General features: G+C 45.8%; 1 protein-coding gene across 6 annotated transcripts in view; it reads left to right on the forward strand.

The window, feature by feature from the left end:
• wdr59 (WD repeat domain 59) overlaps positions 1-17491 on the forward strand; it is a 129951-nt gene that overhangs the window by 52827 nt on the left and 59633 nt on the right. For all 6 annotated transcript variants that reach the window (XM_072518501.1, XM_072518497.1, XM_072518499.1 and 3 more), the window contains 8 exons: positions 1848-1936; positions 3625-3741; positions 4276-4353; positions 4993-5152; positions 13505-13584; positions 14438-14573; positions 16265-16392; positions 17299-17463. In XM_072518501.1, the coding sequence (XP_072374602.1) occupies positions 1848-1936; positions 3625-3741; positions 4276-4353; positions 4993-5152; positions 13505-13584; positions 14438-14573; positions 16265-16392; positions 17299-17463 (953 nt within the window). The remainder of the gene's footprint in view (positions 1-1847; positions 1937-3624; positions 3742-4275; positions 4354-4992; positions 5153-13504; positions 13585-14437; positions 14574-16264; positions 16393-17298; positions 17464-17491) is intronic.

Genomic DNA, 17491 nt, shown 5'->3' on the forward strand with positions numbered 1-17491 from the left:
CTCCCCTTGAATGGCCTGCTGAACCATGGTGCCTTGGTCAGCTGACTCATCCTTCCTGCAGCCCTGTTCGCCATCCACACATGGAGCAAGTGCCTTGTACCTGTTGGACAGGGTCAAGGGCTGAGTCACACCCTGCTGTCCCTGGCCACTGGCAGGATGTAAACTACTTACTCTGACAGGTGTGACTGCCTCCTGAAACACCGTGTTTATTTTCTCTTTTTGTTTTAAAAGTAAAATTCAACAACTCACAGAAATCTTAATGTGAACAGAAACTACAGAAGAAAATTAATAATCCTAGGTAGAGGAGCTTGGAACTAGAAAGAGCAAATTTATTCAGAACAAAACACAATACCCATATTTCCCTCTATAATCTTTTAGCTTTAACTTTTTCTATGGTGTATTTTCAAAGTAATCCTGGCAGCTCACTCATCAATACCTGAAACATGTTGCTATTCTCTGCACTCTCTATTTAAAAAAAATAAATATAATACACTTTTGTTCCTTTACATAATCTGTAACATGCATAGCTTTGTTAACAACATTCAAACTTTTTTAAACTGGGCTGCACTTGCTGCTGGCGCATCGGCCAATGTGTCATTGGTTTTCTGCATATATGCAGACAATGAACTTACGCAGAAATGGATAAAAGTTGTGGGAAATTGTCAAATGGTGGAACAATAGCATTTCTTGGAATGTAAAATTTGATTGAAGCTGATGCATAAAATGTGACAGATCAGCATTTATTCCTTCCTGGAATGAAATGGTGTGCTTGTGTGCAAGAGTGTGTTCTTCCATTCAAAAAGAAAGTTTGCAGTCCAGAAAGGAAGTGAGTTTGTGCTGGTTCAGTTCCCAGTGCCCAAGATACCACAGCATAAAACTGTTGTCCCCTCTTTTGCCAGTTACCTTAATATGTGTCCTCTGGTTACTGATCTTCCTGATATTGGAAACAGTGAGCGAGAAGAAATGGTTAAAATGTTCCATGATTTTGAACGTGACCATTATATCTTCCCTTCTCTGCTCGTAAGAACAGCTTCTATATCTCCACATAACTGAAGTCCCTCATCCTTTGTACCATTTCATTAAATCTCTTCTGCATTGCTCTCTGAGGCTTTCTTTAAATGCAGTGCCCAGAATTGGATGCACTGTTCCTGCAGAGGCTTAACCAGTGATTGATTTTCTCACATCTGTACCCGGTGTCTCAATTTATAAAGTCAAGCCTGTATGGTCTTTTAACTACCTTTTCAACCTGTCCTGCCATCTCTGAGGATTTCTGTATGTAAACTCCCATGTCTTTCTGTTCGTGCAACTGATACAGCTAGTTCTACCGAATTGACTTGTTGAATAGTCTGTAATCTTTATGTCAAACCAACCCTTATAGGGCACATAACTTGGATTTTATAAACTGGTGACTTATAAAGAGTTAGCCATCAAGCATTTGGATAAACCATGCAAACCAACTAAACAGTTGGAAGCCCCTTGTCCCTGCATGCAGGAACTAACCTGAATATTGTATGAAAGTTGAATGATACAACTCAGGTTTATAATGTTGCTTGGGTTTCCTCCCACGATTAATGTTAGCTGACCTCTACACCAAATATCTGTAATGACTTGAGGTTTTACCAAAAGGTAAACATATCTGTTGCTCTGCTGAAGCTTGTCTAGTGGGAATATTTTTCATGGCTTTGTAAGATTGGTGAACTCACAACTGCATTGTGTCAAGGGGATTAGGGGAGATAGTTCTAGGCGATTGGATTAAACAATACAATTGATGAGTAAGTGGCTGTAATTTACCGGTGTTGCACAAGTGGCCTGTTTAAGTTTCTTTATCGGTTTTCCACATTGTGTAGCTGGAGCTTCTCAGGTGAAATGGAACAAAAAGAACTCATACTGCTTGGCAACAAGCCATGATGGAGACGTCCGAATCTGGGACAAACGGGTGAGTGTTGCTTTGGTATGGCTGAACTTTAGACATTGTGCTTGTGTGTACCTGCAGATTTAATAAAATTAAACATCTGGACCTTTCTGAATTAGTTTTTTTGCATAGAGTTCATGAGCAGCGAGTTCTAGTTTGGTCTAGTTCCCAATGCGTAGAATCACTGAGTGCCATGCTAATTGCACCTGACTAATTTAATTCTTTCTTGCTTTGAGAGAACTGTGACGGTGGTAAAAGACATTTCTCTCTGAAAGATGCTTCAGGCAGACATCAGATCTAAAGTTTGGTCATGCCGCAATCTCTAGCATCATCCAACTTCCCATTGCCAGATGTGTGAACTGGAAGGAGGCAAAATAAGTAATAGTTGTCATGGAAAACCAGGCCTGGACTTGTGGAGGACAGTAGGTTTCTGGACAAAGCTCCAGCTACTTAAATTTTAATCGCATCATCTTAGAATACCTGTACGGTTGGGGGAAAATTGTGTTACTTTTTTTTTATATATAATCTATATTATGTGTGTGTTTACATAGAAACATACATAGAAAATAGAAGCAGGAAGAGGCAATTCGGCCCTTCACGCCTGTTCTGCCATTCATTATGATCATGGCTGATCATCAAATTCAACACCCTGATCCAGCCTGTATCCCTTCAGCCCTGGGAGGTATAATCAACTCCTCCTCGAAATTGCACAATGCTTTGGCCTCAACTACTTTTTGTGGTAGTGAATTCCACAGATTCACCACTCTCTGGATGAAGAAATTTCTCTTCACCTCAGTCCTAAAAGGTTTACCCCATATCCTCAAACTGTGACCCCTAGTTCTGAACTCCCCCACCGTCGGGAACATTTTTTCTGAATCGCCCCTGTCTAATCCTGTCAGACTTTTATAAGTATCTATGAGATCCCCTCTCACTCAGTTAAACTCCAGTTAATAAAATCCTATCCGACTTAATCTCTCCTCACATGACAGTCCTGCCATCCCAGGAATCAGCCTGGTAAAACTTTGCTGCACTCCCTCCATAGCAAGAACATCCTTCCTAAGATAAGGAAGTATAGAAAAAGAAAGATGGGAAGGCATGGAGCACTAAAGAATGCGTATCAAGGGGGATTCTCCAGCATTTTGGGGAATACATAACAACAAAGAAAGAGAACCTCTGGGGGAAAAAACTGACCTTTTAAGAGTAAACCATGTGGATACGGAGTTAGTAGCAAAAATGGTTTAAATGGGCAGTTCAGTAACATCAGCCAGCTGAAGCAACCAAAATGTTGAACAAAGAATAGCAATTTCCTGAGAAGTTTTCAGCATCATGACTCTGTTAACATGGAATTAAAGCATTTGAATCTAGGTGATAATATATAGAATGCTTAAGTGTGGTTGATAGCTGGGCATAGGAAAATTGTTGGGGTCGTCATTGTCTTGTTGGGATTTGTGAAGATTGATGCTAAAAATGACAACCATGCTGAAGGATTAATGGAATGGACAAGTGTATCATCAATGGGTGGGTACAATCTACATTTAAATTGATGGAAAGTAAGACATGTACGTTAGCTTCTTTGGAGCAGACAAGGTACGTTAACAGTGATCAGGGAAGTTATGAAGCTGGGAGAAGGGATAATTAAGGCTTAGTGAAGACTTTTGCCTCAATCACAGAGTTTGTGCATGTGTTTTAACATAATGTATTTTTTTCCCTAGAAACCTAACACAGCTGTGGAATATATAGCTGCTCACTTGTCAAAAATCCATGGACTAGACTGGCACCCAGAGAATGAGCACATCTTTGCTACGTCAAGCCAAGACAACTCTGTCAGAGTAAGTGCTCGTTCCCATGCCCAAGATCTTAGTTCATATCCGTTAAGAAGAAGATGTACAGACAGCACGGTGTGGCAGTGAGTAGCACTGCTGCCGTAAGGCACGAGGTCCCAGGTTCGATCCCGGCTCTGGGTCACTGTCCGTGTGGCGTTTGCAAGGAAGTTAGACAGAGGAGAACCAGTGGACGTGATTTATTTAGATTTCCAGAAGGCCTTTGACAAGGTACCGCATCGGAGACTGTTAAATAAATTAAGAGCCCAAGGTATTAAGAGTAAGATCCTGAGGGCAGCACGGTGGCGCAGTGGGTAGCACTCCTGCCTCATGGCTCTGGGTCATTGTCTGTGTGGAGTTTGCACATACGTGGTGTTTGCGTGGGTTTCGCCCCCACAACCCAAAGATGTGCAGGGTAGGTGGATTGGCCATGCTAAATTGCCCCTTAATTGGAAAAAATGAATTGGGTACTCTAAATTAAAAAAAAAAAAGAAGATATACATCTGTTGAACCCAAATCCATTTTTCTCTTTCTGGTCTCCAGTTCTGGGATCACCGACAACCACGGAAATATCTGAACATCCTTTCCTGTCAAGTGCCAGTGTGGAAGGCCCGGTACACAGTAAGTAGTTTTCCCATTTGGTGTTATTGGGTGAAGGCTGGTTATCTTTCTCTCTCTCTCGCTCTCGTGCTCTCTCCCCCGGCCCTTTTAATTTTGGTATTAACTATATGTTTTGTAAGTACAGTTTGAATTAACTGGAAAATTAACCGGATTTTTATGATCTATGACTCTTCCTTCCTGCATTTCTTCCCAACAGCACAAAATTAGGGTAGATGTCTGTTGAGATGTAGCTGTTTTGGGCATAGGGTGCTGTTAAGACCAGCTGAGGATAACTTTATTTTCTTTTTTGCCTTTTTCTCTGGTAAGTATCCAGCTTCCACTTAACTCCATCCTTTCAGAGCACAGCAGAAAGCCCAACTTGCATATCCTACCAAATTTGGTGCAGTGCATTGCATTGTCATGTGCTAGATCCCTTGTGGATGTTCTACTCGAGCGCTGACAGGATGCATTGAAATAAATAAATTTGATTAGTTGAATGACTTCATTGGCTTTGTAACTTTGATCCGGTGTTTTTGTTACCCTGAAGTAGATACAGTAGTGATTTTTGCATTTGAGAATTAGACATGGCGTTTTCCTTTAAGAATTAACTGCAGTTTGCCTGTTGTAATTCACAGTAGAATTGTTTCCTGTACTTCACAGCCGTTCAGCAATGGCTTGGTGACAGTGATGGTTCCACAGTTACGTCGTGGTGAAAATAGTCTCCTTCTCTGGAATGTTTTAGACTTGAATGTTCCAGTTCATACCTTCGTTGGACACGATGATGTTGTGCTAGAATTTCAGTGGCGAAAACAGAGGGAAGGTAAGGGCCCCAAAACAGAAGTAAGCCTTAAGTCCTGAGGTGAGGTCAAATCAGATGCAAGACCTGTGAGATGTCTTTCTATTCTAATCTTAATCTGTGAATAAGTTTCTAATTTTTCTCTTCTCTTCCAATCTGTGGGAGAAGTCTTAACGCCAAAATGAATAGTCCCTAACTTATGTGCTCCTTAAATACTTGTTAATTTAAAAATCGACATGACATTCAAAGAAGAAAAGGCTACATGATTAACAGTTATAGTTGCTACTGTGTTTTCATATATGGGGAAGATTAACAGACCAATTTGTTAACCTGGCTCACGCTTTATGACGTTAAATGTTCCCCAACAACATTGACCTGCCTAGTTTGTTATCTCCAATAGGTTCATTCCTTCAGTTATTTTTAAAAAATATATATATTTATTAAAGTTTTTTAACACAATTTTTCTCCCTTACAAACAATAACACCCCCCCCCCGGCCGTAAAAAAAAAAAAAACGAGAAATCGCGCAGAGCAAGATATATACATGGAAGAATGATTTATTTATATTTACACAGCTTTGTACACTGGCCCTCTCCCGTACGTGCCAGTTTCCCCAACCCTTCATGTTATCTCTTGCTCATCCACCCTCCCAGGCAGTCCCGTGTGTCCATCCGTCCGTGTGTCCCCCCCCCCCAAGGTTGCTGCTGCTGCTGACCGACCTTCCTCTAACGCTCCGCGAGATAATCTAGGAACGGTTGCCACCGCCTGTAGAACCCCTGCGCAGACCCTCTCAAGGCAAACTTAATCCTCTCCAACTTTATGAACCCAGCCATATAATTTATCCAGGCCTCCAGGCTGGGGGGCTTCGCCTCCTTCCACATTAGCAAGATCCTTCGCCGGGCTACTAGGGACGCAAAGGCCAGAATGCCGGCCTCTTTCGCCTCCTGCACTCCCGGTTCGTCCACTACTCCAAATATTGCTAGCCCCCAGCTTGGCTTGACCCGGACTTTCACCACCTGAGATATTGCTCCCGCCACTCCTCTCCAGAACCCCTCCAGTGCCGGGCATGACCAAAACATATGGACATGGTTCGCCGGGCTCCCTGAGCACCTTCCACATCTGTCCTCCACCCCAAAGAACCTACTCAACCTCGCCCCCGTCATATGCGCTCTGTGAACTACCTTAAACTATCAGGCTGAGCCTGGCACACGAGGAGGAGGAATTAACCTTACCTAGGGCATCAGCCCACAGACCTTCTTCGATCTCCTCCCCCAGCTCCTCCTCCCATTTACCCTCCAACTCTTCTACCAGCGCTTCCCCCTCTTCTTTCAACTCCTGGTGTATTTCCGACACCTAGCCCTCCCCGACCCATACACCCGAGATCACCCTATCTTGGACTTCTTGTGCCGGGAGCAACGGGAATTCCCTCACCTGTCTCCTCACAAAAGCCCTCACCTGCATATATCTAAAGGCATTTCCCGGGGGTAACTCGAACTTCTCCTCCAGTGCCCCTAGGCTCGCAAACGTCCCGTCGATGAACAGGTCCCCCATTCTTCCAATCCCCGCCCGATGCTAGCTCTGGAACCCCCCGTCCATCTTCCCCGGGACAAACCGGTGGTTACCCCTGATCGGGGACCACACCGATGCTCCCATTGCACCCCGGTGCCGTCTCCACTGGCCCCAGATCCTTAGCGTTGCGGCCACCACCGGGCTCGTGGTATACTTTGTCGGCGAGAGCGGCAGCGGTGCCGTCACCAACGCCCCCAGGCTCGTTCCTTTACAGGACACCATCTCCATCCTCTTCCATGCCGCCCCCTCTCCCTCCATAACCCACTTGCGGATCATCGCCACATTTGCTGCCCAGTAGTAGCTCCCCACGTTTGGCAGCGCCAACCCTCCTCGGTCCCTACTGCGTTCCAGGAACCCTCTCCTTACTCTCGGGGTCTTATCCGCCCACACAAACCCCATAATACTCCTGCCTACTCTCTTAAAAAAGGCCTTCGTGATCACGATGGGAAGGTACTGAAACACAAACAGAAACCTCGGAAGGACCACCATTTTGACCGACTGCACTCTACCCGCCAGCGAGAGCAGTAGCATGTCCCATCTTTTGAAATCCTCCTCCATTTGCTCCACCAACCTCATCAGATTCAGTTTATGTAGGGTCCCCCAACTCCTGGCTATCTGGATCCCCAGATACCGAAAGCTCCCCTCCGCCCTCCTCAGCGGTAGGTCCCCTATCCCTCTTTCTTGGTCCCCCGCCTGTAATACAAAGTGCTCACTCTTCCCTACATTGAGCTTGTAGCCCGAAAACTCCCCAAACTCCCTTAGAGTCTGCATGACCGCCACCATCCCCTCCATTGGATCCGCCACGTACAGCAACAGGTCATCCGCATATAGCGACATCCGATGCTCTTCGCCTCCTCGGACCACCCCCCCTCCATTTATTAGACTCCCTCAATGACATGGCCAATGGTTCGATCGCCAATGCGAACATCAAGGGGGACAGGGGGCACCCCTGCCTCGTCGCTCGGTACAGTCGAAAGTACTCCGACCTCCGCCGGTTCGTCACTACACTCGCCATCGGGGCTCTGTAAAGGAGCTTAACCCAACTGATAAACCCTCCCCCGAACCCAAACCTACGCAGCACCTCCCAGAGGTACTCCCACTCTACTCGGTCAAAGGCCTTCTCCGCGTCCATAGCTGCCACTGTCCTCCGATGGCATCATTATCACGTTTAAGAGCCGCCGCACATTGGTGTTTAGTTGCCTGCCCTTTACAAATCTCGTCTGGTCCTCGTGGATTACCCCCGGGACACCGTCCTCGATCCTCGTGGCCAGCACTTTTGCCAGCAACTTTGCATCCACATTGAGGAGCGAGATCGGCCTGTACGATCCACATTGCAGTGGGTCCTTGTCCCGCTTTAGGATCAAAGAAATTGTCGCTTCCGACATTGTTGGGGGCAGGGTCCCCTCCTCTCTTGCCTCATTAAAGGTCCTCACCAGTAGCGGGGCCAACAGGTCTACGTACTTCCTGTAGAACTCCACCGGGAATCTGTCCGTTCCCGGGGCATGCTCCCCAAACCCTTGCTCAGCTCCTCCAACCCAATTGGTGCCCCCAAACCAGCCACCTCTTGCTCCTTCACCCTCGGGAATCTCAGTTGATCTAGGAATCTGTACAGCTCTTCATAAAAGGCCTTAAATGCCTCGTTTATTTTCGTCGCACTCCGAACCGTGGCTCCCCTTCCATCTTTGACTCCCCCATTTCCCTCGCTGCCATCTTCTTACGGAGCTGGTGTGCCAGCATCCGACTAGCCTTTTCCCCATACTCATAGGTCGCCTCCTTTCCTCCACTGCCTCCGCCTTCCCTGTGGTCAACAGGTAAAACTCCGTCTGGAGCCGTCGTCTTTCCCCAAGTAATCTTTCCTCCGGGGCCTCTGCGTATCTCCTGCCCACTCTCAAAATCTCTCCCACTAACCTCCCCCTTTCCATACCCTCTGTCTTCTCCCTATGAGCCCTAATGGAGATTAGCTCTCCCCTGATCACCGCCTTCAACGCCTCCCATACCACCCCAACCCGCACCTCCCCGTTGTCGTTGGCCTCCAAGTACCTTTCGATACACCCCGTCACCTTCCCACACACCACCTCGTCCGCCAGCAGTCCCACATCCAACCGCCACAACGGGCGTTGGTCCCTCTCCTCTCCCAGCTCCAGTTCCACCCAGTGCGGGGCATGGTCCGAAACGGCTATGGCCGAATACTCCGTCCCCTCCACCCTCGGGATGAGCGCCCTACCCAGAACAAAGAAATCTATCCGGGAGTAGGCTTTGTGTACATGGGAGAAGAAAGAAAATTCCCTGGCCTGCAGCCTTGCAAACCCCCTTGGGTCCACTCCCCCCCCCCCCCCCCCCCCCCCCCCCCCATCTGATCCATAAACCCCCTGAGTACCTTGGCCGCCGCCGGCCTCTTTCCAGTCCTTGATTTGGAGGTGTCCAGTGCTGGATCCAACACTATTGAAGTCCCCTCCCATTATCAGGCCTCCTATCTCCAGGTCCGGAATGCGCCCCAACATGCGCTTCATGAATCCTGCATCATCCCAGTTCGGGGTGTATACGTTTACCAACACCACCCACGTCCCTTGCAGCCTACCGCTCACCATTACATGTCGCCCTCCATTGTCCGCTACAATAGTCTTGGCCTCAAATGACACCCGCTTTCCCACCAATATTGCCACCCCTCTATTCTTCGCGTCCTGTCCTGAGTGGAATACCTGTCCTACCCATCCCTTTCTTAACCTGACCTGGTCCGCCACCTTCAGGTGAGTCTCCTGGAGCATGACCACGTCCGCCTTCAGTCCCTTTGAGTGCGCGAACACTCGAGCCCTCTTCACCGGCCCATTCAGGCCCCTCACATTCCACGTTATCAGCTCCTTTTCTGGGCCAGTCCCGTGTCCACGCCTCCCTCACCCTCCAGTCCCCCAGACGGGGGACCCCCGTCCCGACCACCTCTTCTGTGTCCCATTCCCTTTCGGCCAGTGCAGCAGCAACACCCCCCCCCCCCCCCCCCAAAGACCCCGTCTAGCTTTTTTGCTCCCCACATGTCACTCCCGTAAGTCAGCTGACGCCTGCTGACCCCGGCTTCCCCCGCCGTCCCATTGACCTCCCCGTGTGGGAGTCTCTCAATCAATATTCATTCCTTCGTTCCCCTTCCCGCCTTTCTTTCCGCGCGCGGGATAAAACCCCGCGCTTTCCAAAGCCCGCTCCGCCCCCTCTGGCGCAGCTCCTGTTGCGGCCTTGTCTCTCTCCCCCAGCCCATGTAACATTTCCTGCGCGTGATTGACCCCCTATATACAACAACCATCACACATCAAACCTCAAACATTCCCCCCACGCTCACAAACACTCAGAGTCCAACTTTTTGGCTTGTACAAAGGTCCACGCCTCTTCAGGCGTTTCGAAGTAATAGTGTTGGCCCTTGTATGTGACCCACAGTCGCGCTGGCTGCAGCATTCCGAATTTCACTTCTTTCCGGTACAACGCCGCTTTGGCCCGGTTGAAACCCGCTCTCCGCTTTGCAACCTCCGTGCTCCAGTCCGGGTATATTAGGATCTCTGCATTGTCCCACTTACTGCTCCGCTCCTTCTTGGCCCATCTCAGGGCCCACTCTCTGTCCGTGAACCGGTGGAACCTCACCACCATCGCCCTTGGCGGCTCATTTGCCTGGGGCTTCTTCGCCAGCACCCGATGTGCCCCGTCCAACTCCAGCGGCCTCGAAGGGACCTTCGTGCCCATCATCGCCTCGAGCATCGTGCTCACGTATGCCCCGGCATCGGCCCCTCCACTCCCTCAGGGAGACCCAGGATTCGCAGATTCTTTCTCCTTGACCTGTTCTCCAGGTCTTCGAGTCTTCCCGCCCACCTCTTGTGTAGCGCCTCGTTCTGCTCCACTCTCACCGCCAGGCCCACGGGCTCGTCCTCGTTCTGACTGACACTTTTCTGTACCTCCTGGATCTTAGCTTCGTGGCCTTCTGGGCGATCCCGAGTCCTTCAATTGCCGAAAGCATAGGTGCCAACATCTCCTTGCGCATCTCCTCGCGCTGCTCCTCGAAGCAGCGCTTGATGAACTCCTGCAGCTCCCCTTTGTCCCTGGCCGCCGCCAATTTGTTTTCTTTCCCTCGCTTCTCCCGTTGCTCCAGTGCCGCTCCTTTGGCCGTTACACTTCTGGTCCGTTTCATAGAAGTTGGAGGGGGACCTCTCTCTTCCCTTCCCCATGGGTTGCGTCAAAAAAAAGTTCAGTTGGCGCTCCTCTAACGAGCCCGAAAGTCTGTGGTAGCGGGAGCTGCCGAATCGTGCAGCTTAGCTCCGCATAGCCGCAACCGGAAGTCCATCTCATCCTTTCAGTTATGAGATTGATTTTAATTTCTGTTCTTGCAAACTATCAGCGCTCTCTCAGGCATTGAATCTGTTGTCTCTCTGATTCATGCTCATCTCTTGCAGCTGCTTGTTTGAATTCCTCCAGTCAGGTTCCTGTCTGAGGTAAAATTACAAATAACATTCTTTATGTGGGCCACTGTGCAAAATTCTTCCCCTGCAGCCTTTGATGTGGTCAAACACATTGTCCTCTTCCAATGCCTCTTCTCTCTTGTCCAGTTCGATGGGATTGTTCCAACATGTTTTCTTTCTTGTGTATTTGTTTATGGTCAGAGCATCTCTTGCGTTAACTTCCCATTCCTGTATTGTCAGCCTCATAGGTGCATCTACATATATGCTGATTACATCAATATCTTCTTGTACATTGTCACTCTCAGCTCCTGCACAGTGAAGAAATTTCCCCTCATCCAAGTCATAGATGGACGCAGTCTTATCCTGAGATTATGACATCCTAGTTCTAGACTTGTGAACCAGTAGAAACGGCTTCTCAGCATCATTCCGTCACGCCCTCTTATGAATTTTATATGTTTCAATGAGATCTTTGCTCATTCTTCTAAACTCCTCAGAATAAAGGACCATTCTACACTATTTCTCTTCACGGGGACTGTCCTCTCATCCAGTAATCAATTTAATGAATCTTTGTTGCACACCCTCCAAAGCAGGTATATATTTTCTTGGGGAAGGCATCCAAAATGGTACACAATACTCCAGGTATGGCCTCACCCAAAGTCCTCTGCAAATGCAGCAAGACTTCCTTACCTTTTTACTCCAATCCCCCTACAATAAGAGCTAGCTGCTTGCTGTACCTGTGTTTTAACTTCCTGTGATTTGTGTACAAGGAGCAACAAATCATTCTGCATGCCAACATCTGCTAGTCTTTCAGCTTTTAAAAATAATTCTGCGTTTTCCATTTTTTGAATACGGGTGTCACTGGCAAGACCAATGTTTATTGCCCATCCCTAAATGCTCTTCAGCAGGTAGGGTCGAGCTGCTTTTTTGAATCACTGCACTCACAGCGCTATTAGATTGGGGTAGTTCAATGGTTTTGACCCAGTGACAATGAAGGCATGGCAATATTGTTCTAAGTTACTCACCAAGAATTCTCAGACAGCACCTTCCAAACCCACAGCTGCTACTACTAGAAGGACAAGGGCAGCAAACACATGGGAACACCGCCATGTGGATGTTCCCCTCCAAGCCCCTAATATACTACCTGCATACTCATGAGCCCTAATCTTTTTCCCCCCAATTAAGGGGCATTTAGCATGGCCAATCCACCTACCCTGCACATTTTTGGGTTGTGGGAGTGATACCCAGCAGACACGGACATGAAGTTACCATGTGCAAACTTCACACAGACAGTGACCCAGGGCCGGGATTCGAACCACGGTCCTCCATCGATTTGCTAGTCACCTTTGCTGATTTATGAAATACTCTCTATCCTTAGACTTGCTGCCCTTTTTGGCAACTTGAGCAACTTTTAATCTAATTCTGTCTAGAACCTGTCTAGTTACTTGTGGCTGTGGCATTTTCCCACTGGAGTCTTTATTTTTCAAGAGAACGTACATTCGTTGAAAATTATTTTTTTGTAAATGTTAGCCATTGCTTATCTACCATCATATCTTTTCCTCTAATGTCCCATTCTGCTCAGAAAATGCACTCCTCATACCATCGCAATTGGTGTTGTTTAAATTTATGATCCTAGTTCTGTTCTTGACCACATCACTCTCAAACTTAATGTTGAATTCTAACATTTTCATCACTCTTTTCAAGTCGATCCTTTGCCACAGGATTGTCCCATTATGCAGTACCAAGTCTAAAATTGCCTGTCCCCATTGGTTCCTCACCGTAATCCACAAAACCTTTGCAAATACTTTCCCTGAGCATCTCCTTCAAACTACTTTTGCCAATTTGGTTTGCTCAGTCTGCATGAAAATTTAGGATGATTGTTTTATCCTAATTTCCTGAATTGTACTCTATCAAATGATTACTGTTAGGGGAAGTATAGACTATTCCATCCAGTGCTTTCTGTCCTTTATTTCGTGGGTCCACCCATAACGACGCTACACACTGGTTTTCTGGGATTCTGATCCTTTTTCTTCGCAGTCTTTATCTTATCCTTTTTTATTAGGGTTGCCCCACCACTTGCAATGGATATCGTTGTAAGAAAATTTGGTGAGTAGCTCAGTGTTTCAGAAACAGATGGTTCAGACTTGTCCATAGATATGGATATGTGTCCTGGTAGGGTAATCGTTGATTATCCAAGCTTCAAACCAAAATTGCCCCAAACACAATTGTGCCTGTGTTAATAATTTGTGCCCTTCAAAGTCTGCCTCCAGGTCCTCCTCCTTGTTCACAGTTCATTTCACAGTGATTGCAGATGTAAGGAATGTTTTAGACTGAACTGGAGTCTGGCTGTATTCTAAATCTGGTTTCCTGCCTTTTTGTAGAATTGAAGGACTATCAGTTGGTTACCTGGTCACGTGACCAGACGTTGCGGATGTGGAGGATCGATACGCAATTGCAACGGGTACTTAATGTCTCATCGGGTGGTATAAACTGTTATTCCAATAATGATGTTGCCATTTGTGCATCTCATCCCTACCTTGTATGTTAATGATAAAATATTATTTGGCAGCTCTCCGTGCAGTAATTTTGTACAGAGTAAGGGCCATGTCAGGTGTTTACATGTAGACTTCCTTCCTCAATTGTTACTCATAAACATGCATGACTGAGGGGGGAGGAATAGGTTAATGGAATATTCCATTTTACATTCCATCGTTTGAATGCAATTTTAGGGTGAGATTGACTTGTAAATGGGTGAATGTAACTTCAGCACATCCCTTCAACTAAACATCTGAAACTAGGGACTGGAATTGATATCAGTTATATATGGTAAACTGAGTTCTTCCTCAAAACCTTGTTCTGCGATGCATTAGGCTGTATTGCACATGGAGCTTTCTCCTTAGCCTGCCCTGCTTTATTTATTGTGTTGATAGCAGTAAGAAGGTCAGCAGGAGATGGGAAGGAAAGGGAGGCAGAACAAATGAGAGGTAGTGAATGTCTAGTCAAGGTACTTTTCTCTTGGATGGGGTGGGTGGATGTTTATTTTCTATTTAGTAACAAATTTGAGCTTGGTGGGGAAAGTGGAGGCTGGGTAGCATTTCAGTGGAGAAGTGTGTGGCTGTGTGCATGTTAGGGTGCTGAGGGTGTCCTTGTATGATCTGGGGAGGGATATAACTATAGTTGGGAAGAGGGTGATTTGCGAGGCTGCAACTGTGCGGCACTTTGGTGTGAAAGGTGTGGTTATTTGACTTTAGTAGCAGTTAACTTCTCAATGTAAGTTCACCCGCAGCATGTTTTGATCAGCTGTTTTGTTCCAGCTCTGTGCAAATGACATGCTGGATGGTGATGACTTAACTGATGGCATTACCCTGCTCCCAGAGACAGATAAAGCCCTTCACCCACAGGATACTGATCCTCACCCAACGCTAAGTCATGTAAATGAGGAGGATGAAGGTAAAGTAGTCACTAACTTCAAAACTGACTTCTCTACACTGTTGCTTCAGTGGACTACTGCTCAAGCAGCAGCAAAGTTAGCATGGAAACCGATTAAAGGAGTTTTCTGAGTGTGATAGGCACTTGAAGTAGCAGAACCTGGGGGTCTAATCTATAAAATTTCTACAACCAGTCCCAGCTTTTCTTTACTTGCAGGTAATTGTCACTGTTTCTCAATTCTTTATTCAGTGTCCTGACACTGCATCATGTGGGAATAAAAAATCATTTTTTCCTATTGGGAGGTGGGGAAGGATATTTGCCTTCGTTTACCTAAATCTAGCCCATTAACAAGCATTGGCCATCTCGAGATCTGTCTCTGGTTGTTGCTGAGGGATTGGGGGAAATTGGGGCAGAAATGCCAATTGTCTTACTGTTATTTGAATACTTTGTCAATTCGGTAAAGTGCACAGGACTGTACAATCACCCTGTGGTATTAACATTTCAGTGCAGAGATGCGCAATTTTCTGTCCATATAGAACCATAGGCCGCGTTATTACAATTTAACAAGTAACCTGTCTTTGCCTCAGTTATTCATGACGACTCGCGCAGTGATTCTGTAATGACTCTTGGCAGTGGAGCTGATGAGACCAGTACTTGTGACGTTGAGCTATAGTTAGACTTGGGAAGTCACTGGACTTTTGTATCAAAAACCTGAGTGTGAGCTAAAAGTAGAGTGGATGCACAAGTACTCATCAAGGCGCAAGTATTCTTCTTGACATTGCCCTGATTTGAAGTTGAGTGCAATTTTGCATTTTTAATCTTCACTGCAGATTTAAAACAGTACTTTGAAAAATAGATTTGCTGTTAAAAGCCATAGCCTGTTTTAGAGAAAAAACTGCAGGTTATTTTCATGCTTTTTTGTTGTCATAATTCAAACGAAAGATATTTGGAGGCATATATCCATATTGGATGCTTGTTTCTGTTTAGTTCAGTTAGGTTGTTAGTCTTATACACAACAGTTCCATGTTGCCTGCCATTTTGAGAAAGCATGCATGACCTGCCAGTGAACTCAGGAGGGAGGAATGTTGATATAATAGAATCCAGGTGCTTTATGTGTATGGAAAATATATGCAGGCTAAGGAGCTCTTAATGGATGTTCTCTGTTTTCTCTGGGCAGCACGGTAGCACAATGGTTATCATTGTTGCTTCACAGCACCAGGGACCCGGCTTGGGTCACTATCTGTGCGGAATCTGCACGTTCTCCCTGTGTCTGCGTGGGTTCCCTCCTGGTGCTCCAGTTTCCTTCCACAAGCCCTGAAAGATGCACTTGTTTGGTGAATTGGACATTCTGAATTTTCCCTCAGTGTACCCGGACAGGGGCCGTAGTGTGGCGACAAGGGGATTTTCACAATAGCTTCATTGCAGTGTTAATGTAAGCCTACTTGTGACAATAATAAAGATTATTATTATTATTATTATTAATGATTATTATTATTTTCTAGATTAAACTTGTTTAACTACGAGCTGGGGGCCTGACTGAGTCTTTATAGAGTCAGTCCTTCTCCCACTGTATTTTACATGACAAATGTCTGTTTTCCCATGCTTGTTGACAACCACCCTCTGCCCTGCCCAAATATGTTTCCTTTAGAAAGGTGTTTTGCATTGCATGAACTGCAGTTCCACTCTGCATGTCCTTTTTTTTTTCATACCAGTATTAAGGGAAGATTTTCATAACCATGTCACAATCGGCTTCAAACCTGATTACCTAGGACTACCGCAAACATTGCAACAAGAATTCTCATTGGTTAATCTGCAAATCCGCAATGTGACGGTTGATGAGGTAAGTGTGAATACAACAAATTACTGCTCCAATGGTTGGGCTCTCTTTGTTTGGCTCTTCCTGCTCTCCTGTTCTTGAATACTGTTTTTGGTGATCATGTCCTGTAACATTGGCTGACAAGAATGAAATTATTTGACAGAAATCACAAATTGAAATGTTCTGTCTTTCCCTTGTATTCTGGTTAACTGCTCAAATTAATAGTACCAAGGAAATAATCCACCAATGAAAATGAAGGAAAAACGGAACATGCTGGATAAGCTCAGCATGTCTGGCAGCATCCGTGGAGAGAAACAGAGTTAATCTTTTGGATCTAAATGATCCTGCTACAGAACCCTGAATGAAAATGAAAGTATCAGTAATACTGATTTGAAGTTATTTGTATATTACTATGTAATGTTGACACGCTTTACTGTCGAATTGTAGCCTACTAGGATGCCTTAATTAAAAAAAAAAGATAATGGGGTTAGCTCTGTGGCTATGAATTAAACTTCTGGTTTAGAATTTCCGATAATAGGAATTTGAGTCTGGGTTTAGAGTAATGTATGTTCTTCACACTGCTGTTTTTGTCTCTTCCCTCTGTTTCCTCCCTCAATTGCTTCTCAGAGCATCGAAAAAAGGATGGTAATTTTTTAAAATCTGACAGCTATGCTTGGTAGAAATAAGAGAGAATTAGGTGTTATATGCCCTCAGTATACCCACATCCAGGCTTGTGTTATAAGTTATTTTTTCTTTTTCTTTGCAACTCGAAGATATTTCAGCTGCACACCTGGTGCAAGATGAGTTCCATTTTAGTCTGAGTTTAATGAAAATTTAGTTTCCCCTGAAAACCTTTTGTATCATGGTGACTTTCATCATTGTTGTAACTGTACAAATGGTATCAATACTCTTATGTTCTGTATGGTACAGATGGATGCTGTGAATCGCAACTGCACAGTCTCAGTGAATTGTGGAAATCTACGGGTGAAAATGGTTGTGAGGTTTCCAGTGCAATATCCAAACAATGCTTCTCCCTCTTTCCAGTTCATTAATCCCACCACCATCAGCTCAAGCATGAGCACAAAACTCCTCAAGGTAAACTGACTTGTGTGTGTGAAAAATA

The sequence above is a fragment of the Scyliorhinus torazame genome, chromosome 10 (assembly GCF_047496885.1).
Source record: "Scyliorhinus torazame isolate Kashiwa2021f chromosome 10, sScyTor2.1, whole genome shotgun sequence".
In the NCBI taxonomy this organism is placed as follows: domain Eukaryota; kingdom Metazoa; phylum Chordata; class Chondrichthyes; order Carcharhiniformes; family Scyliorhinidae; genus Scyliorhinus; species Scyliorhinus torazame.